The 23,010-nt window shown below is 45.9% G+C and overlaps 1 protein-coding gene across 7 annotated transcripts in view; it reads right to left on the reverse strand.

The window, feature by feature from the left end:
• TNS1 (tensin 1) overlaps positions 1-23,010 on the reverse strand; it is a 608,338-nt gene that overhangs the window by 507,597 nt on the left and 77,731 nt on the right. Inside the window, exon 1 of one of the 7 annotated variants that reach the window (XM_068246101.1) lies at positions 10,124-10,194. The exons of 5 other annotated variants lie outside the window; for them this stretch is intronic. In XM_068246101.1, the coding sequence (XP_068102202.1) occupies positions 10,124-10,138 (15 nt within the window). In that variant the 5' untranslated portion in view covers positions 10,139-10,194. Of the gene's footprint in view, positions 1-3,249; positions 3,313-10,123; positions 10,195-23,010 lie in introns of those variants that run through there. One more of the 7 variants, XM_068246099.1, reaches the window with a different exon arrangement.

The raw sequence follows: 23,010 nt of genomic DNA on the forward strand, positions 1-23,010 counted from the left end.
GACTAGAAACACAGTTTAGCTTCCTTGCAACCATGGAAACCGTGTGCTGCTTACAGACCTCCCCCATTTCCCATCTCCTGAGAGACTTCGGCCTCTTACACATGGGAGGCTGAAGCTGGCAAATTCACCACAACAGCTGCTTCTGTGCACTGGCAGGGAGCTTGTTAGCCCTCAGTACCAACAGAGGAGAGGCAGCCCCCAATGGAGTCACAAATGAGTGTGGCCGTGCTCAAATGTGACAGGTCGATTATTACCATCCAGGTAACACCACAGCATGTCAAATGATCACACGCATAGTGTTACATTGCATTCTAATAGCCACAGAATAGCGTTAGTAGCTGGCAAACTGAACAAGCGCACAGTTCAGCCTCCCCTATGAAAGAAGGTCTTAAAGCAGGGGTCTCAAACTCGCGGCCCATTTGCGGCCCTCGATACAATATTTTGTGGCCCGCATCGGCAAAAGCTTCCTTATAGTTCGCTTCAGTGCTACCAAGTAATCCGCCGCATCCCCACCGCTAAACGAGGGCTGCAGAGCCCCCAAATCGCCCGGGGGGCAATCCACCTGCATTTCCTGGAAGGGGCAGTTTTCAGCTTCAGCTCTGCCCCTCCTGACGTCAATCGCCGCACGGATCGCCGCCTCTCCCCGCCCCTCTCTGTGAAGGAAGAGTGAGAGGGGCAGGCAGAGGCGGCGAAACGCCGCGACTGACATCAGGAGGGGCAGAGCTGAAGCTGAAAGGTCTGCCCCTTACAGGAAATGCCGGCAGATTGCCCCTTGGGCGATTTGGGGGCTCTGCAGCCCTCGTTTTGCGGCGGGAACACGGCGTATTACTTGTAATGGGAGCACTGAAGCGAACTATAAGGTAAAATAGTTCGCTTTAGTGTGAATTTGATTTTAAAATAAAAATTAAAGCAAGGGGGGGAGGGGGGGTGTAGGGAGCTGGAGCTGCTGATTGGGAAATCCCTTATGTGGCCCAGCCTCATCCTGACTTTGCCTCCTGCGGCCCCCAGGTAAATTGAGTTTGAGACGCCTGTCTTAAAGGATACCCGAGGTGACATGTGACATAATGAGATAGACATGGGTATGTACAGTGCCAAGCGCACAAATAACTAGGCTGTGTTCCTTTTTCTTCTTTCTCTGCCTGAAAGAGTTAAATATCAGGTATATAAGTGGATGATTCAGTCCTGACTAATAAAAAATTCCAACTATAAAACACTTTCCTAGCAGAAAATGGCTTCTGAGAGCAGGAAAGATATAAAAATGGTCAATAGTTCATAGATTTTAGCTCTGGCATACTTCAATGAATGTGTCATTGAGCAAAAAAAAAAAAAAAACAGTTAAACTTAAAAAGTAGATTTAAAAACATAAAATAAAACTGTGGAATATCTTAAAAAAGTCATTTTTAGGAGAAAGAAGATAGATACAATCAGTTATTTCATTCATTTATTTTCGCCTCGGGTGTCCTTTAAAGGGAACCTGAACTAAGTAAAATTATGTAAAATAAAAACACGTGGTAACTTCAAATGAACATTACATAGTTACCTTGCCATCAGTTCCTCTCAGAAGCTCACCATTTTCTTCTGACAATAATCCCTTCCAGTTCTGACAATATTTTGTCAGAACTGAAATATATCAGTTGCCATCAGTTATATATCAGTTGCTGTCAGTTATAGCTGATAGGACAACTGATGTGCCAGGTAATGTCCATGTTTCCCTATGGCTCAAGTGGGCGATGTTACAGTTTAACGGTGTGCTGACCAGAAAACTGTTATGGGGTAATGGCATATTCAAAAAGGAGGACGGACAGTGGACAAACAGAGGCGTTTACACGCTAAATGGACCTGAACCAGTTTTATATGCTCCTGTACTGCCTGATGAAGCGGGATTGTTGACCGCGAAACGCGTTGCGATTTTATGGAGCTGTGAATAAATTGTATATTTTTTACTCTGCATTTGAGTATATGTCCACTACCAGAGGGAGGTAAGTCCACCTCGACTTTCCTCTTTTTATCATTTTTAGAACATTGTTTTACTCTGCTTGGCGCCTCTGTTCGTACATATTACAGCACAGTGGACAAACAGGACACAGGAGAGGAGAAAGTAGATTGTTGAGGAGTAGACTACACGGGAGATAAGTATGACGTGTGTATGGTTATTTTGTTCTCTTTAAAGAGGCCGTACACTTTTTTACATATCTGTTCAATTCAAGAAAAGCAATAAATTTTTCTGACTGATTGTAACATTTCCAAAATCTGACCAATGTACCACACACCTATGTTACATTTCCCCCCCATTTATGAATAAAATAATTGAAAGCTCAGAAAACAATGATTGGAAGTGTGACGAATTGACAATCCATCACACACCATACAATTCATGATAAAGTTGGTCTGAAATTTCCAACATGTCGAATCTTCAAAAATCGGGGGAAAAAAAAAAGAAAAGAGAGAAATACGATCAGATTTCTCGATCAAAAACAAAGAAAAGCTCTCGATTTTTCGGGACAACCGATCGAAATTATCGAATTGTCGAAAAATCGGATCTTTTAATTTTATGGTGTGTGGCCACCTTTAGGCCGGGTTTACACATAAAAGGTGTCCAGTCCTGTCAGTGTTTGACAGTTGGCATCAGTTTTGTATGTGTATCTATGGGTGTGTTTACATATAAATCGACAGACTGAATCGCCCATGCACAGGACGCTTATGGTGACGGGCGCGTGATCAAGTCACGTGAGCAGACGTGCCACAAATTCGGAGTTGCGCACATCTTCGTCCGAAGTCGCCGCACTAACGGGGCCATCGAGGGGACCCAGAGGACGCCCAGGGACCTCGCAGTCTACGGGTGGCTGGAGGAAGCCCCAGGTAAGTTCAGATTTGCTTTTAATGCATCTGTGCAGACAGAAAATCTTCTGATGTATATTTTGTTTGCACAGCACTTACTTTATTTGCACAGCAATTGCTTAATTACGAGACAATCTCATCATATGTCCTGCAACTAGCAACGGTATCAATTATCTTCCTGTAAAGTCTAAATATATCTTCAAATTAGATTACGCCAGTTTATTTTTTTGTAAGTCTCTATTCGTTATTTGCCATGTTTACTATTTAGAGCAAAAGTGTAATTCTAAATTTTACACCATCGTGAAAATTGTAAAATTTAAAATACATGTAAACACCTACAAATAAGAAGTATGTTTCTTGCAGAGTAAAATGAGCCATAAATTACTTTTCTCCTATTTTGCTGTCACTTACAGTAAGTAGCAGAAATCTGACAGAACCGACAGGTTTTGGGCTAGACCATCTCTTCATGGGGGATTCGTCGCATGGCCTTTATTATTTCTGAAGAGACAATCCCGAAAAAAGGATTTACGTAAAGATGCAGACCACCCCCCTACCTGTTTGCACACTTTTTTGGCAGTTGGGCAGAGTAACTGCCATTTACCAAGTGCTTTTGAAAACTCAGAGAGTCCCCCCATTAAGAGCTGGACTAGTCCAAAACCTGTAGTTTGTGTCAGATTTCTACTCCCTACTACTGTAAGTGACAGCAACATAGGAGAAAAGTAATTTATGTCTCATTTTACAATGGAAGAAACCTACTTCTTATTTGTATGAGTTTACGTTATTTTAAACTTTTACGATTTCCCATGAAAGCTATGGAGGTAACAGGGATGTGAAGTAAAGATGAAGTCTCCCCAGCAGGGACACAGACAGCAGTAAAGAACCTGCAAGAGGCTCTGCCTCTTTGCGATTTTACCCAACACTCAGCTGAACTATATATATCTTGGGGATTTAGCTTAAATCCCACATACCACAGAAATTGTGATTCATCCCCTGTGGTTATAACTCACAAACCACAAGCAGCAAAGCAGGTGTAAAAGATGGAATAAAAGTGAATCAAATATATAATTAAGCAAATTATAAATACAAAAACTAATCGCTTTGGATGTCCTATGCAAATATAACATTCTTAGTTTGACGAACCCTAATACTTGTTTATCTACGGAGTAATACGGTTGGCCGATGAGTCATATCTGTGATCTGAAAATCGGGAGTGAGAGACAGCTGTACACCACAGAGCTACTAAACTTTATTCTTTACAACTTATACAGTAGAATCGTGTAATAGTAAACTCTGATACAGTAAACCTCTGGCTATAGTAAACTCAGTCCTTGGTTCCCAGCAAATGCATCTGTATAAATATACATTGTATGACTAATTCTGATCTAGTAAACGACCTCTCCTGCTCCCTTTTACTAGAGTTTACTATAAAGGGATTCCACTGTATTATAAAAAGGATTAGTGTTGACTGATGTATGGGGATTGGATCCGTACATAAGAGAATAGAATGTGGCAGAAAATTCTAATCGACTATAAAAAAGATAAAAAACAAAAAAGAAATCAGATGAAAAAAAAAATGTAACCATCAACCTGCATAATATTAGAACTCAATATGGACAGAAAACCTATTTATGTCGACCATCGTTTCACAACAATCGTTTTAAGTTAGTTAAAGGGAACCCGAGGTAAGAGACATATAGAGGTTGCCATATTTATTTGCTTTTAAAAAATACCAGTTGGCTGGCAATCCTGCTGATCTTTCTAGTGTCTGAGTCACACACCTGAAACAAGCATGCAGCTAATCCAGTCCCACTTCAGTCAGAGACTCCTGATCTGCATGCTTGTTCAGGGTCTATGGCTAAATGTATTAGACGTTGAGAATAAGCAGTATAGCCAGGCAATATGCATTGTTTAAAAAGGAACTATGTCAGCTTCCCACATGCAAAACTGCTAAAGTATTTTTCAAACAACTGACAGCTGCAAAGATAAACGAATTATTTGTTAGATCTTCCTAAAGTCTCCCCATGTGTGGGCAGCGATACATTTTGGACGAAGATCCTTAAAAATGTCAGTTTCCGTGTCACGTGCGGCACCATGCCACGCATAATCAGTGTGCCCGGACATGGCATACTATGTCATAATAGCAAAATGGGCATCTGTCCAGATAAATGTGGGATGTACAGCAGATAAGAGTAATAGCGCTATCTCGACTGGTGAACAACAACAGGTACCAGCATGTCTTCTTGCCTTGTGGAGTTGTTGCTATGAGCCAACACATAAGGCTTTGTAACCTCATTTCACCCAAGTGTTCCCTACTGTGTCCGTGCCTCTGTGACAGCGGTGCGGACATTAGAGTGTAAGCACTTCGCACTCCAGGAAGTAATGTGATCAGTTCAGAGCGGTATATAGAGCACCCCAGAAACACTTGCTGTATAAATAATGAAAGAACAGCTAAAATAAAATATATAGGATAACTGCACACGGGTCAGCTTAGAACTCACCTCGTCCTTTCGACGCAGGCGTACGGGGAAGAGGCACCCGAAAAAATACTTCCCCCATTGCAAGAGCCAGGCGAAGCAGCGACTCAGCCTCGTCATCTTCACAAAATATCACTTTCCTGGCAGATGCACCTGTTCAGCCGATCGGCGGCAGTGACGGTGTCCTGGCAACCAAGCCTGCGTCCGCTCGCTAAGACCACCTCGCTCCACTGACCCCAAACTGTGTCTTCATCCTCGTCCCGGATCCCTCCCCGTGATTTAAACCTTCAGAGCTGTCAGCAGACTCAGCAATCCCGAGACGAGCGTTCAAGTCCAAGATCCTCAGCCCAGGAGTGGCGCAGCCCAGCGACGATGTCCATTTCCCACGCGGCTAGCGGGCTAAGCTGGCGAGCCATGGCCGTGCCAGCCCCGCCTGTTCACTGCCAGATGGGCAGCGAAGGATTGGCACGAGGAGAGGAGGAGAGCCTCAATGACAAGCGGAGCATCCTCTGGTCCAGCAGCTGCCCGCAGTGTGTGGCTGGCTGTGTGTGGCGGATCCCCCTCTCTCCCGGGAACACTCAGCATCGCACTCACCGCCGCATGTGCTCAGAATTTTTATAAGCACTCACCATTATTATCTGCAGGGAGGGGAGGCGACCGCCAGCGGCCCTGTGACGGAGCACTAAGACAAATTAAGACGGGGAAGGGTCAGGGATCCCGGCGTAGATGTGACAATGCCTGACACTTCTCTCTGTCCGGCAGTGATGGGCAGGCGTCCATGTTTAAAGAGAACCTTAACTCTAGAAAAAAAAAAATTAACTTACCTGGGGCATCTACCAGCCCCCTGAAGCCATCCTGTGCCCTCACAGTCACTCATGGCTCCTCCGGTCCCCCGCAGCCAGCTAGTTTCGTTTTTGCGGACTCTGAGTTGGCGGGTCGTCTCGCGTACCTTTCCACGCATTCCCGCAGGTGCAGGAAGCTATCGCGGACATCAACAAGTACATTTTTACACGTTGCAGGTGCAATGCATAAAAATGTATGCGTTGCGCCAGTAACGCTTAACAATATACATGCTAATGTCTGCGATAGCTTCCTGCACCAGCAGGAATGCGTGCAAAGGTATGCATGGTGGCGTGCCGACTCCGAGTCGGCAAAAATGAAACTAGCTGGCAGCGGGGGACCAGAGGAGCCATGAGTGACTGCGAGGGCACAGGATGGCTGCAGGGGGCTGGTAGATACCCCAGGTAAGTGAAACACTTTTTTTTTTCTAGAGTTAAAGGGAACCTTAACTGAGAGGAATATGGAGGTTTCCTTTTAAACAATACCAGTTGCCTGGTAGACCTGCTGATCTCTGTGTCTGCAGTAGTGGCTGAATCACACACCTGAAACAAGCATGCAGCTAATCCAGTTCAGTCAGACCACCTGATCTGCATGCTTGTTGAGGGGCTGTGGCTAAAAGTGATAGAGACACAGGATCAGCAGGAGAGTCAGGCAACTGGTATTATTTTAAAAGGAAAAATCCACATCCTTCTCCGTTTAGGTTCCCTTTAACCTCCTCGGCGTTCTATTGAGATCGCCAGGGAGGCTGCGGGAGGGTTTTTTTTTAATTAAAAAAAAACTATTTCATGCAGCCAACTGAAAGTTGGCTGCATGAAAGCCCACTAGAGGGCGCTCCGGAGGCGTTCTTCCGATCGCCTCCGGCGCCCATAATAAACAAGGAAGGCCGCAATGAGCGGCCTTCCTTGTTTTGCTTAGATCGTCGCCATGGCGACGAGCGGAGTGACGTCATGGACGTCAGCCGACGTCCTGACGTCAGCCGCCTCCGATCCAGCCCTTAGCGCTGGCCGGAACTTTTTGTTCCGGCTGCGCAGGGCTCAGGCGGCTAGGGGTGCCCTCTTTCGCCGCTGCTCGCGGCGAATCGCCGCAGAGCGGCGGCGATCAGGCAGCACACGCGGCTGGCAAAGTGCCGGCTGCGTGTGCTGCACTTTATTTGATAAAAATCGGCCCAGCAGGGCCTGAGCGGCAGCCTCCGGCGGTGATGGACGAGCTGAGCTCGTCCATACCGCTCAGGAGGTTAAGCAGTTGGGCAATGCAGTCTGGAACTGTTAAAGTGCATCTTTCACTTTCCCTCACACTAAATTCAGATTTCTAAACTAGAGAGGTTTGCTTTGTTACACTGTTCTTCCCATCCTTGAAAGGACGCCTGATGTGAAAATAAACTGATGAGCTAAACAATTGTATCTATCCTCCTCCTCATAAAAATTACTTTTATTTTTTTTTCTAGATCTCCACCATTTTATGTTATATTTAAATCTACGGTTTACATTTTTACGGTTTCATGGTCTCTGCTCAATGACACATTCATTGAAGTATGCCAGAGCTGAAATCTATGAACTATTGACCCTTTTTCTATCTCTTTCCTGCTCTCAGAAGCCATTTTCTGCTGGGAAAGTGTTTTATGGTTGTAATTCCTTACCAGTGAGGGTCACTCTGTAGACGGACCCAGTCCCGACCCAGACTGGTACTGTCACTTACATACCTGATGTTTAACTCTTTCAGGCAGAAAAAGAAAAAAAGGAACACAGCATAGTTATTTGTGTGCTAGGCACTGTACATACCTATGTCTATCTCATCATGTCACATGTCACTTCGGGTATCCTTTTAAGTGACTTATGGCCCATACTCACGGGCAACATTTCTGGCCTGTCGCTAGCACACGGGAGCGTGTGCGCGACAGGCCGGCGACAGCTCGTCGCCAGGTCCCTCCGCATACACACGGCGGAGGGACCTGGCAACTGATGCGGCGGAAGCTGTCGCTGATGTTCCTCCCCCCGCCGGAAGTTCAGGGTATTCCCTACTGGTTGCTGTATACTCACGCGGACTAGCGACAGTTGTGGCGGAGTTGCGGCGGCAACTGTTGCCGGGCAATCGACCGTACCAATCGCCTGGCGACAGCAGCGACGAGCGACAGTTCGGGGTGCGCGCCCGTGTTGCGCCTCATACTCACGGGCGACCTGTTGGCGCAACACGCGCACGCCGCGTGTTGCGGTGACAATTGTAGCCCGTGAGTATGGGCCATTACACACATCTGTTGCTCAAAGGGATCTCCACACAGTTTGCGACGCAGTTTGGGACCGATCACTGTACAGACACATACACATGAAAAAAAAACACCTCACAAGCGCCCTGGCACTGCAGAGTTTCTGTAGTTAGGAAAAGGCCCCCAGACCAGGTAAGAAGGAGAAAAATGGGGGGAAATACAGTATCAGGACCTATTTTTGGAATAAAAAGGGGTTTACATTTGGAGCACTAACATTTTTTTGGCATTTTTTTTTTTTAGGTTACAACAACCCCCTTTAACTACTTCCCTACCGCAGGTTATTTTCCCTTAAAACCACAGGTATTTTCACATTTCACACTCCTCCCATTCATTTGGCAATAACTTTATCACTACTTATCACACCTAAATTATCTATATATTGTTTTTTGCAGGAAGTGTATTTTGGTAGCTATGGGGGAGGGGATAGAAGGGGTTAATAACTACAGGGGAAATATTATGTAATGTATTTTAATTTTACATTTTGTCCACTAGATGACCCCACACGTTATCCTGTGTACTTAGAACAGTACACAGGTAGTGGGTTAGTTTTGTTTCAGTTTCGTTTCAATGACTGATCAGGGCTGGTTCACATTGGCTTTCCGGCGATCGCGATTCGGAGGAAAAATCTCACAATTTCAGTGCGATTTGCGCTTGATTCCGGTCAATAGACCCATACATGCTGCATGCAGCGTGTTTGAGATTGATTGAAACCAGTGTGAATGTATCCATAGGGATACATTAGTAGCAGATCTTTGCTGATCACTGGTAATCAGCAAACCGCTGAAAAAGAGCCAAGTGTGATCCAGCCCTCACTGCTACTCGCTGGAGCAGTGATCATTCATTCGGCAATTTTATTGGCTTTGGGAACGTATGTTTCCATTCACCAATCATTGCACTAATAGGTGGCGACAGGGGCACATGGATGCACGCGCGATCGTTTGCTGTGCACGTAACACGGTGATGCATATATTTACGTCCTTGGTCTTCAAGTGAAGGTTTTAGAGGCCTATATCCATGATGCGGCGGTCAGAAACTGGTTAATATTGCTGTAGACAATATCGATAAGCTCTGAATCGCTCAGCACATCTGCCAACTGAGACACAGATTCCCTTCTTCAGTTAGTCTCTTCCATTTCACTGCCATTACGCATACAGCTGTCGCCCGGACATTTTTCCCAGTAGAGATTTTTTTCCTCTGTGTGTCAGTTTACAAAATACTGCAGCCTCTGATTAGTCCACTGTAAGTGAGAGAACCTAAGCTGCAAAGATTACGGCAGAAGTGGAATAATCACCCTATTTTTGCTGTAATAAATAAATACTTTCATTATTGCAGCTGTAATGATTAGCGTGATAGATTTCCCCCGGCTTAAATATTACAGCTCTGGCAAGAGATAAGACCACCGCGGCTGCCAAAGGGCTAAACCGTTATCCGCCACTTTGGCGCGCTCGGCGGGCCATCCATCTTGAACCAGGAATCGCTACAAGCCAGATATTTCATGGCCGGCTCTATGGCTGTTGTGGCCCGTACACGATAGCGATGTCCACGTTCGGCTGGTCATCCATCTTGACCCAGGCATCGTTATAAGCCGGAGATTTCATGGCCAGCTCTGTCGGTTGCGGCCCGGACAATGGAGCGAGCTCGGCCTAGCTGGCCTGTGCCCAAGAACGAGTGTAGCGGTAAAGGGTAACGCTGGCACTGCACTATCCCGTACCATGAATCCATCCATAAGCAATCTACAGCAGAGCCTTAATTAGAGACGGAGCTTTTCATTAGAGCGGAGAGACCGGGCGTCCCGTCAGCAGATTGGGAGGAGGAGGGAGACCGATAGGGGGAAGACGAATGAAGACAGCGTAATAAAACAGAGAGGGCAGAGACAGCTAACATAAACCAGAGCCGCATTTCCTGCACTGGCAGCAGCCACCTATCATCTGCAGGAGGCATTACACAAAGCTCACCAAAACACACATCAAAGGAAAATGTTCTACTTGAGAATTGATTGTGAAACAGTGATTTAATTTTTTTTAACAGTTCTTACTAGTTTTTGTTTTTTTAAATAGTTTTTTTGCAACACTTGCACCCAGCTAGGACTTAAAGGACTACTGTAGGGGGAGAAGGGGGGGGGGGAGGCAAACTTACCCAGAGCTTCTAATGGTCCCCCACAGACGTCACTGATGATTCTTCTGGAATTTACAACTTTAAAGTCGGAAAACCACTGCGCCTGAGTAGCCATGCCCTCCATCCCGCTGACGTCACCGGGAGTGTATTGGGCAGGCCCAGTATGGTCTGTGCGCACAGTACGCTCCTGGTGACGTCAGCGGGAGCGAGGGCAAAATGGTACTCAGACTTTAAAGTCGGAAATTCCAGAAGTGAACATGCACATATATACTTTATCGGAAAAGCTCTCTCCAGCCCCGGGTAAGTTCAACTCATTTTCCCCTGACCCCCCTGCAGTTATTCTTTAAAGTACTACTGTAAGGGCGGGGGGGGGGGGGGGGGAAATGAACTTACCTAGGGCTTCTAATGGTCCCCCACAGACGCCCTGTCCCCGTGCAGCCACTCACCGATGCTCCGGCCCCGCCTCCAATTCACTTCTGGAATTTCCGACTTTAAAGTCGGAATACCACTGTGCCCTCGCTTCCACTGACATCACCAGGAGCGTACTGTGCAGGCGCAGACCGTACTGGGCCTGTGTAAAACACTCCTGGTGACGTCAGCGGGAGCAAGGGCAAAGTGGTATTCCGACTTTAAAGTTGGAAATTCCAGATGTGAACCGGAGGCGGGGCCTGAAGCAGTGAACATGTACATATATACTTTATCAGAAAAGCTCTCTCCAGCCTAACACGGCTACTGCCTACAGAGTGCCCACTAGTGGCTGCTTTGAGTCTGCCAGGAGAAAAGCGCAGTATAAATGTTCTGTGTCTGGTCAGTTCAGGCACAATTTCTCCCCATTTTTTAGGTGCTTTTTGTCAAGTGTGTCCTACCCAGCTAGGCTGGGTTCCTATTGTACTGGATGAAAAACTGATCCTGTAAAAACAAATGTGTTCTCGGCTCAAATGGATCAGTTTGTTACAATGCCATCAGTTTTTTCATCCGCCTTCTCCATTAAGTTTATGAGTTGCCCCCCATTCAGTACCTGTCGCTGCCGTCCAAATCCCAGAGCCTAGTCCGAAGCCTCAGGTTTACATTAGTTTGCAAAAGACCAGTGGGAACCCCCCATGAGCACCAGGAAGGATTCTAATTGGTCCACTGCTTAGTGAACCAATGAGAATCCTCCCATCGGAGGGATGATTCCCATTGGTCTATTACAGGCTTTCTCAACCAGGGTTCCTTGAGGACTCTGCAGGGGTTCCTTGGCATTTTACCCCATAGTGGTAGAAGTATAATAGAGCACACTATAATAGGTGGTACTGTAACAAAAAGCACTAAATTGGGGGGTCAGGAGACAGTATAATGAGTGGCAGTGTAATAGGAGATAGTGAAATTAACAGCCTAATCTACTTTTAGGCTACTTTCCCACCAAGACGTTGTGTTTTAGGGGACGTTAAGGTCGCATAATGTGCCCCTAACGCAACGCATGGTGGTGTTGAAGTTGGATGTCAGATTGAGCCGCGTTATGCGGCTCTTGGTGCTATCCTGGGAAGTCCGGATCTTTTCAATGATTCGGATGACTCGAATCGGATCATTGAAAAGATCCGGATCTTTGAACCGAATCTTTGAATCATTTTACTAGGGAAGCAGGAAGCAGGGGTGCAGCAGAGTGAGAGGTGCAGGTGAATGAGGGCACAATGAAGGATTCGGTTCACAGTGGATGTCTGGAAGTAACAATTAGCACCAATGGGGAAGGGAGAGATGAAGCCGGAAGATTGTGCTTGTGCACAGAAGCTGCAGTTCCTGTTTATTCCAGACATCCACTGTGAACCGAATCCTTCATTGTGATGATCCGGATGATTCGACTCACAAAAAAGATCTGGATCAAAGATCAGAATCCTTCATGATCTGGACAACACTACAGTGGAATGAATATTAATTAGCCATGTGGCTAGACACAATAGCAGACTCTCCCCTCCTCCTCTCCTGACACACATTACTGAGCATGTGCAAGCAGTCTAACGCAGCCACATAGGAGTATAACGCACAGCATGCTGCACTTTCTTTTCATGTGCAGCGTTATACTCGTATGCAACGTGGGCACTGTGAACAGCCCATTGATTTTACAGTGCTGTGAGTTGGGCTGCGTTACAGGCTGCACTAACGTGGGACTTTAACGTCCCACTGTGAAAGCAGCCTTAAAGACCATGCCTCCTGAAAAATAAATGTAGGGGTTCCTCAAGATCAAAAAAAATAGTTTGCAGCGGTTCCTTGAGATCCAAAATGTATTTGCAGGGTTCCTCCAAGGTAAAAAGGTTGAGAAAGGCTGGCCTAATACAAGCCAATTGTAGCCTGATGGCTCTGCTGGGTCAGGAGAGCAGTGTGGAGTGTCCTTGCATGGAACAGCTTGTAAAAACGCAGCAAGGGCATTGCGAGGCATCCCGACATCCCTTCAGATGTACATTTTTTTTTATACTGCCTCTGCTTGCTCTGAATCTGCTTTGAATCTGTCTATTAGTCTTCCTTAACATTCTATTTAAAATGCCACAGCTTAGCTTAACTTCCAAGAAACTTAACACAGGCCCTGCTTGGGTGATTTTCCCCACTAGCTTCTAACAGGAACCCAAGTGGTTAAACAGCCACACAGCCTGAGGTATTCAGGGGATGTCAGTTTTGTTTTGTTCTCGCTCTGCTGCTGCCTGGGGGGTTCAAAAGCTTGTCCCGCCTGAGAAGGCTGTGGGTCCTATCAGATTCCATCATCCAGACTTGCAGGAGAACAGGGGCTGTTTCTATTGGCTCCCTGCTCCCATCAGTCACAGGTGCCTCTGCTTCTGCTTGTGGATCACGGCTCCCAGACCAGTCTCCTCGCACAGATTTCTCACTCTTTTCACCACTTCAAAGCAGGCGGTATAGCTTCTGGTTTTACAGTTTGTTGTCAGCTTTATGAATTGACATTTACTGACATGTGTTGAGCACAAGTCAGTAATTTACCTCACTGCTCGGGAATTTCAGCTTTTCATGCGGTAACAAGGTTTTATGAATTGACATTTTCCTAACTGCTCGGTAAAGTCAGCTGTTTCCTGCATTACCGAATGCGGTAATGCTTTATGAATAGACCCCTCGGAGTAGGAAGTATCACAAGTCTGGAGGAATGCTGTCCAGCAGGGATGGAGGGTGAGATGCGAGTAAATCCACGAATTATGTGGTCGGCGAGTCACCAACACTGGAAGCAAAAAGGGGGAGGGGGCTAGACACATATACACTTGGCGAGGGGCCTGGCAGGCGGCGACAGGACAATTTCCGACAGATGTTATGCTGAAGGGCAGAGAGGGATCTACGCAATGGTCGGTCTGCCGGTCTTCCTTAAAGCGAACCCAAGAGGTGAGAGTGATATGGAGGCTGCCCTATTTATTCCCGGAGTCTGAATCACACCAGAAACAAGCATGCAGCTAATCAGATCTGACAATGTCAGGAACCCCGATGCATCATTGTTCAGGAGCTGCGGCTAGAAGTATTAGAGGCAGAGGGCCAGCAGGACAGCCAGGCAACTGGTATTGCTTAAAAGGAAAGAAAAATGGCAGCCTCCATATGAGACTCATCTCGGGTTCACTTTCAGACATGCAGGAAGCGGGCACTGCAGACCTCTGCCTTATGTTTTGGATTTGCTCGATTAGATGAATTCCCGAGCACTGATGAGATAAGGTCTGACAGATCGGCCCCCGGACGGGCGTCGTCACATTCCTCCAGCGAGGAACGAGCGATTCATAAAACAACAGAGCGTTTCCCGCGGCAGAAAACACCTCGCTGCTTTCCTCAACAACACCTCGTTAATTGTTAGCTCTGAGCTCGTAAACTTTAACGCGGGTTGTGCCTCATCCGAAAACACCGGCCCAGAGGCCTCATTCACTGCGCAACCAGATTCGACTAACTTAACCCCATCCTCCCCACTACTCAGCACTCACTTAACCCCATCCTCCCCACTACTCAGCGCACTTAACCCCATCCTCCCCATGGCTAGGCCTTTCCCCCCTATCAAGAAAATTACAGGAAAGTTACAGGAATACAGTTGAAGCCCAACTTAAAGAGAAACCATTTCCAAGAATTGAACTTCATCCCAATCAGTAGCTGATACCCCCTTTCCCATGAGAAATCTTTTCCTTTTCACAAACTAATCATCAGGGGGCGCTGTATGGCTGATATTGTGGTTAAACCCCTCCCACAGGAAACTGTGAGGACCATGGTCCTGACAGTTTCCTGTCTGTGAAACTCGTTGCATTGTGGGAAATGGCTGTTTACAGCTGTTTCCAACTGCCAAAAAAAGCAAGCAGCAGCTATTTCCACTGACATCACCTGCCAGCAGTAAAAATGTCACCATGTGATAAATGATCAGAATGTAAATCAGGGAGAGGAAAGGTTTTACAACGGGCAAACACTGACTAAATCATGTATGCATAATTATTGTAAAAATGAAGCACTTTTTTTATTACATTATTTATACTGGAGTTCCTCTTTAACCAACAAACAAGGAAACTCTGATAGTAATGCAGCGTTGATTAACTTAAAGGACCACTGTTGTGGAAATCCTAAAATTTAAAATATATGTAAACATATACAGATAAGAAATATGTTGCTTCCAGAGTACAATGAGCCATGAATTACTTTTCTCCCATGTTGCTGTCACTTACAGTAAGTAGTAGAAATCTGACAGAACCGACAGGGTTTGGACTAGCCCATCTCCTCATGGGGGATTCTCAGGGTTTTCTTTATTTTCAAAAGCACTTAGTGAATGGCAGTTGCTCCGTTCAACTGCCAAAAAAAGTGTACAGTGAGCAGGGAGGCTGGCCAGCATCTTTTTATAGATCATTTTCAAGGAGTGTAGAATAAAGGCCATGCTGAGAATCCCCTATGGAAAGATGGACTAGCCAAAAACCTGTTCGGTAATGTCAGATTTCTACTACCTACTGTATTTTTAAGATTTTCACAATAGTGGTCCTTTAAATGAAACATTTATTCTGGAAATCTTGTTTGCAGCTGTGCACCTGTCCACCCAGACTCACGGTAAGTTATTTCCTGTTAGGAGAGATGGGATCTTACATCTACCTCCTGTGACTGCTGATCTCACCAACTAATTGGATGATACTAATGGGATTGATTTTTTTGTAGTAGTGATCTTAAAGAGAATCTGTATTGTTAAAATCGCACAAAAGTAAACATACCAGTGCGTTAGGGGACATCTCCTATTACCCTCTGTCACAATTTCGCCGCTCCTCGCTGCATTAAAAGTGGTTAAAAACAGTTTTAAAAAGTTTGTTTATAAACAAACAAAATGGCCACCAAAACAGGAAGTAGGTTGATGTACAGTATGTCCACACATAGAAAATACATTCATACACAAGCAGGCTGTATACAGCCTTCCTTTTGAATCTCAAGAGATCATTTGTGTGTTTCTTTCCCTCTGCAGCTATCTTCCACTGAAGTGTCAGGCTGTTTCTTCCTGCAGAGTGCAGACAGCTCTGCCTGTATGTAATTCCTCAGTATGTGAAATCCCAGCCAGCTCAGAGGAGGATTTATCCAGCTTGTAAAAGATAAGAGAGAAGAGAGAAGCTGCTCTAATCTAAATAATACACAGGCAGTGTGCAGAGAGAGGCCTGGATGGGGGAGATGCAGCACAGAACCACAACACTGAAGAACTTGGCAGCCTTCCAGACACAGGCCGACAAGTCTGACAGGGGAGAGATAAGCGGATTTATTACAGAGATGGTGATAGTAGAAAGTGCTGCAGTAAGCCAGAACACATTAGAATAGCTTTTGGAACTTGTAGGATGATAAAAAACAGGATGCAATTTTTGTTACGGAGTCTCTTTAAAATTGACCCATTGTAAAATCGGGAACAGATTGGACATATTGTAAATTGTTTCAAACCCCCCATAAGCATGTATATTCCAAGCACTAACCACCCTCTCTAAGCATGTCCCTACCTATATGCCTAAGGTAGCCATACATCTAGCGATTCTGATTCAACTGACAAATCAATCGCCTTTATTAAGGAATCAGCTTTAGTATGGTTGATCAAAGTCGAACGACTAGTGACCCACACACTACAAACGATATCCTATGCGATTCACCTTCACATTAGAACTGACCGATGTTGTGTCTCCATGCAAAAAAAAAATCGATGAAATGACATGTGAACAGTAGCCAATTCCTGTGCGATGGGCCGATATGCAATGTTATAAAAAACACTATATACCTGAAAATAAAAATATGAGAATATTTTCTTTGCTACTAATGTTCTAGTAATTATCTGTACTACACAACCAATTCATCATCATTTTTTTTAGCTTCAGTGTCTCTTTATAGTGAACCAGAGACGAAATCTCTGCGGCAGCCGCTGGAGAGATACGTAGAGAGCGCACTTCTCTTGCGCAGACTGGCCACGACTGGCTGAAGTTACGGGACCTGGTACTGGCACAGGAGAAGGCTGAGGACGGCGGCGTGGGAGCGATCCGTGCGGATGGGGCTGGAGGAGGCCCCAGGTAGGTATAAAACTTTTATTTTTATCGTCTCTGGTTTCCTTTAAAGGGATACTGTAGGGGGGTCGGGGGAAAATGAGTTGAACTTACCCGGGGCTTCTAATGGTCCCCTGCAGGCATCCTATGCCAGTGCAGCCACTCACCGATACTCCGGCCCCGCCTCCGGGTCACTTCTGGAATTTCTGACTTTGAAGTCTGAAAACCACTGCGCCTGCGTTGCCGTGTCCTCGCTTTCCCTGATGTCACCAGGAGCGTACTGCGCAGACACAGACCATACTGGGCTTGTGCTATACACTCCTGGTGCCATCAGCGGGAGTGAGGACACGACAACGCAGGCGCAGTGGTTTTCAGACTTTAAAGTCGGCAATTCCAGAAGTGAACCAGAGGCGGGGCCGGAGCATCGGTGAGTGGCTGCGTGGGTACAGGATGTCTGCGGGGGACCATTAGAAGCCCCGGGTAAGTTCAACTCATTTTCCCCTGACCCCCCTACAGTATCCCTTTAAAGGGAAAGCTAAATAGATTAGCAGAACTGCCAGGCAACTGGTATGGCTTAAAAAAAAAAATATGGCAGCCTCCATATCCCTCTCACTTCAGTTGTCCTTTAAATGACAACCTATTGCAATCTAGGGCAGAATGGATTGATTTCAATACTGTATATCCATCCAATACTTATCGGGAATGTCCGGTCTTGATTTGAGGGATAACAACAGATATTCACCTCACATCGAGCCACGAGGATCAGGGCTGTAATCCGATTAAAATAAACCGATAAAAGTTGGTAAAAACTATCAATATTCCCTGACTGACTTCAGATCTGTGAAATATCTCTGTACACACAGTCGGGTAAAACACATACAGTGTATGTCCACCATCAGCCCATCACAGATCTACAGCAACAGTGAGGAGATGATGTACTAAGGTAGGTGCAAAGAAAACCGGCGCAGTATTGGCGTAGTCGCCCAGACAACCAATCAGATCCTTTGCTGCATGTGAGAGATGAAACCCATCCCTTGTTCTCTGCACCTGCTGAACTTTTGATAAGCGAGTCACTAAGCATCTCCCCATTTCGGCTACTCACATTCTGATCATGACATCATCACCAGTCGCCCCATCATCGTCCCTGGTCGCCTGGAAAGTGACATTTTCGTGTGGCGTTCCCAGTCTGTGAGCTGAAACAACTGGCAGGTCCCCAGTCGCTGAGGCACAACTTCAGCCCTCCGGATTAGCTCGGATACCTAGCAACGATCGCCGCAGGCTGCAAGTGCTCGGCGTGACCCCCCGATCAAGGTCCCCACCAGGCCCGGGGACAGTAACCCTTCGCCCTGCTCCGCTGCCACATTCCTCTAGCGACGCAGGAATGCACGGTTGATGATTAACTGAGAGGAAGGATCAGATCATGTGTGTGTTGCTTATCCTGCCAGGGCAAAGAGCAACAAGTGCCGTAGCCCCCGGCAACCAATCAGAAAGCAAATTCTAGCAGTTTGGTATTCTGAAGGCTAAAAGAACTAGCAAGAGGTACAGCCCCTGGAAACCAATCAGATAGCAGCTTTTTAAACATTTCGGCATTCATAGGAAAGGAGGGAAGATTGCCGTAGCCCCCTGGCTACCAATCAGAAAGCAGCTTTTAGCAAGTGTGATGGTTCCTGGCAACGAACCACACAGCTGATTTTAAAGGGAACCTGAAGTGATATGGAGGCTGACATTTTTATTTAATTTTTAGCAATACCAGTTGCCTGGCTGTCCTGCTGATCCTCTGCCTCTAATACTCTTAGCCATAGACCCTGAACAAGCATGCAGATTCGGTGCTCTGACTGCAGTCTGAATGGATTAGCCACAGGCTTGTTTCAAGAGGAACTGTCGCGAAAATCTTAAAATGTAAAATATATACAAATAAGAAGTACATTTCTTCCTGAGTAAAATGAGCCATAAATGACTTTTCTCTAATGCTGCTGTCACTTACAGTAAATAGTAGAAATCTGACATTACCGACAGGTTTTGGGCTAATCCATTTCTCCATAGGGGATTCTCAGCATGGCCTTTATTCTTTATAAAGACACTCCCTGAAATAGATTTATACAAAGATGCAGGCCAGCCTCCCTGCTCACCATACACTTTTTGGCAGTTGGATGGAGCAACTGCCATTTACAGAAGTGCATTTTGAAAATGAAGAAATCCCTGTAAACCCCATGAGGAGATGGGCTAGTCCAAAACCTGTCGGTTCTGTAAGATTTCTACTACCTACTGTAAGTGACAGCAACATAGGAGAAAAGTAATTTATGGCTCATTTTACTCTGGAAGAAACGTACTTCTTAGTTGTAGATGTTTACATAAATTTTAAATTTTAAGATTTTAGCGACAGAGGTCCTTTCAGGTGTAAGATTCAGATAGTACTGCAGCCAAAGAGATCAGCTGTCAGGCAACTGGCATTGTTTAAATAAATATGGCAGCCTCCATACTCCTCCCAATTCAGGTTCCCTTTAAACAGTTTGGTAAAAGAAAGAAAAAAAAGCAGCTCGTTCCGTGGCCTCTCGCAGCCAATCAGAATGCAGCTTTTAAAGTTTGGGTAATTAATGGCAAAAAAAGCTAAAATGGCACAGGTCATGGCAACATACATTTAAAAATGATGTTCCTGTATAACTAGTGATGCAACCACTGAAAGCCAGGGCTAATGCTTAAAAGGAACCTGAGGTGAGAGGGATATGAAGGATGCAAGTTTGTTTCCTTTTCAACAATGCACATTGCCTGGCTGTCCTGCTGATCCTTTTCATCTAATACTTTAATCCATAGCCCCTGAACAAGCATACTGATCAGATGTTAAAGCAGAGGGACACCAAGAGCCCCAATAGTGTAATTCGTCTTGGGGACAACAAAATAAATGAAAAGTTAAAATTATACTTACAAACCAGGGCTACCAATAGGCAACCACTGTATAGGCAGGTGGGGAGAACAATCCTGACCCCACTCAGGAATAAAAAGTCGCTCTCTGTAGACAGGAAAATAGGGTAACAACCCTTCACCCAGGGTGGACTTAATGTAGTGTACAAGATACAGAGGCGCCAAAAGAATAAAAGGTAATTAAATGAACTTAAAAAACCAACTGGTTAAACAGAGGAGGCAGCGGTGGTCTTACCCCCTCCAAACAGACACAGGCAAGGACTGCGATTCAGTCAACAATTTATTCAGAACTCCAAAAAACAATGCAACGCGTTTCACGGGCCATACATCCCGCTTCCTCAGGCAAAATACAGTAGGAGTCACAGCATCTGTATTATATCAGTGAGCTCGGCGCCGCTGATATAATACAGATGCTGTGACTCCTACTGTATTTTGCCTGAGGAAGCAGGATGTATGGCCCGTGAAACGCGTTGCATTGTTTTTTGGAGTTCCGCATAAATTGTTTACTGTCTGAATTGCAGTCCTTGCCTGTGTCTGTTTGGAGGGGGTAAGACCACCGCTGCCTCCTCTGTTTAACCAGTTGGTTTTTTAAGTTCATTTAATTACCTTTTATTCTTTTGGCGCCTCTGTATCTTGTACATTATACTGATCAGATGTGTAGGACAAATTTGAAAAAGATTATCTGCATGCTTGTTTCATGTATGTGATTTAGACCCTACTGACCAGAAAGATTAGCAGGACTGCAAGGCAACTGGTATTGTATAATAGGAAATACAGTGGCTTGCAAAAGTATTCGGCCCCCTTGAAGTTTTCCACATTTTGTCATATTACTGTCACAAACATGAATCAATTTTATTGGAATTCCACATGAAAGACCAACACAAAGTGGTGTACACGTGAGAAGTGGAATGAAAATCATACATGACTCCAAACATTTTTTACAAATAAATAACTGCAAAGTGGGGTGTGCGTAATTATTCAGCCCCCTTTGGTCTGAGTGCAGTTAGTTGCCCATAGACATTGCCTGATGAGTGCTAATGACTAAATAGAGTGCGCCTGTGTGTAATCTAATGTCAGTACAAATACAGCTGCTCTGTGACGGCCTCAGAGGTTGTCTAAGAGAATATTGGGAGCAACAACACCGTGAAGTCCAAAGAACACACCAGACAGGTCAGGTATAAGGTTATTGAGAAATTTAAAGCAGGCTTAGGCTACAAAAAGATTTCCAAAGCCGTGAACATCCCACGGAGCACTGTTCAAGCAATCATTCAGAAATGGAAGGAGTATGGCACAACTGTAACCTACCAAGACAAGGCCATCCACCTAAACTCACAGGCCGAACAAGGAGAGCGCTGATCAGAAATGCAGTCCAGAGGCCCATGGTGACTCTGGACAAGCTGCAGAGATCTACAGTTCAGGTGGGAGACTCTGTCCATAGGACAACTATTAGTCGTGCACTGTACAAAGTTGGCCTTTATGGAAGAGTGGCAAGAAGAAAGCCATTGTTAACAGAAAAGCATATGAAGTCCCGTTTCCAGTTTGCCACAAGCCGTGTGGGGGACACAGCAACCATGTGGAAGAAGGTGCTCTGGTCAGATGAGACCAAAATGGAACGTTTTGGCCAAAATGCAAAACGCTATGTGTGACGGAAAACTAACACTGCACATCACTCTGAAGACACCATCCCCACTGTCAAATATGGTGGTGGCAGCATCATGCTCAGGGGGTGCTTCTCTTCAGCAGGGACAGGGAAGCTGGTCAGAGTTGATGGGAAGATGGATGGAGCCAAATATAGTGCAAACTTGGAAGAAAACCTCTTGGAGTCTTCAAAAGACTTGAGACTGAGGTGGAGGTCCACCTTCCAGCAGGACAATGATCCTAAACATAAAGCCAGGGCAACAATGGAATGGTTTAAAACAAAACATATCCATGTGTTAGAATGGCCCAGCCAAAGTCCAGATCTAAATCCAATCGAGAATCTGTGGCAAGATCTGAAAAGTGTTCACAAACGCTGTCCATCTAATCTGACTGAGCTGGAGCTGTGTTGCAAAGAAGAATGGGCAGGGATTTCAGTCTCTAGATGAGCAAAGCTGGTAGAGACATACCCTAAAAGACTGGCAGCTGTAATTGCAGCAAAAGGTGGTTCTACAAAGTATTGACTCGGGGCTGAACAATTACGCACACCCCACTTTGCAGTTATTTGTAAAAAATGTTTGGAATCATGTACGATTTTCATTCCACTTCTCACATGTACACCACTTTGAATTGGTCTTTCACGTGGAATTCCAATAACATTGATTCATGTTTGTGGCAGTAATATGACAAAATGGGCCTACAAGTGTCCTTGGATGGGCCTACAAGTGTCCTCAGGTAACCATGGCACTGAGAATGCGTGGCACCATGCTGTCCGGGGATGGGCCTGCTAGTGTCCTCTGGTAACCAAGGCACTGAGAATGCGTGGCACCATGCTGCCCCGAGATGGGCCTACTAGTGTCCTCTGGTAACCATGGCACTGAGAAGGCGTGGCACCATGCTGCCTTGGTATGGGCCTACAAGTGTCCTCTAGTAACCATGGCACTGAGAAGGCGTGCTGCCCTCGGATGGGCCTACAAGTGACCTCTGGTAACCATGGCACTGAGAAGGCGTGATGGCATGCTGCCCTGGGATGGGTTTACAAGTATCCTCTGGTAACCATGGCACCATGCTGCCCTGGGATGGGCCTACAAGTGACCTCTGGTAACCATGGCACTGAGAAGGCGTGCTGCCCTGGGATGGGCCTACAAGTGACCTCTGGTAACCATGGCACTGAGAAAGCTTGTCACCATGCTACCTTGGGATGGGCCTACACAAGTCCTCCTGTTACCATGGCACTGAGAAGGCGTGTCACCATGCTGCCCTGAGATGGGCCTACACAAGTCCTCCTGTTACCATGGCACTGAGAAGGCGTGTCACCATGCTGCCCTGAGATGGGCCTACACAAGTCCTCCTGTTACCATGGCACTGAGAAGGCGTGTCACCATGCTGCCCTGGGATGGGCCTACACAAGTCCTCCTGTTACCATGGCACTGAGAAGGCATGTCAC

The sequence above is a fragment of the Hyperolius riggenbachi genome, chromosome 7 (assembly GCF_040937935.1).
Source record: "Hyperolius riggenbachi isolate aHypRig1 chromosome 7, aHypRig1.pri, whole genome shotgun sequence".
NCBI classification, from domain to species: domain Eukaryota; kingdom Metazoa; phylum Chordata; class Amphibia; order Anura; family Hyperoliidae; genus Hyperolius; species Hyperolius riggenbachi.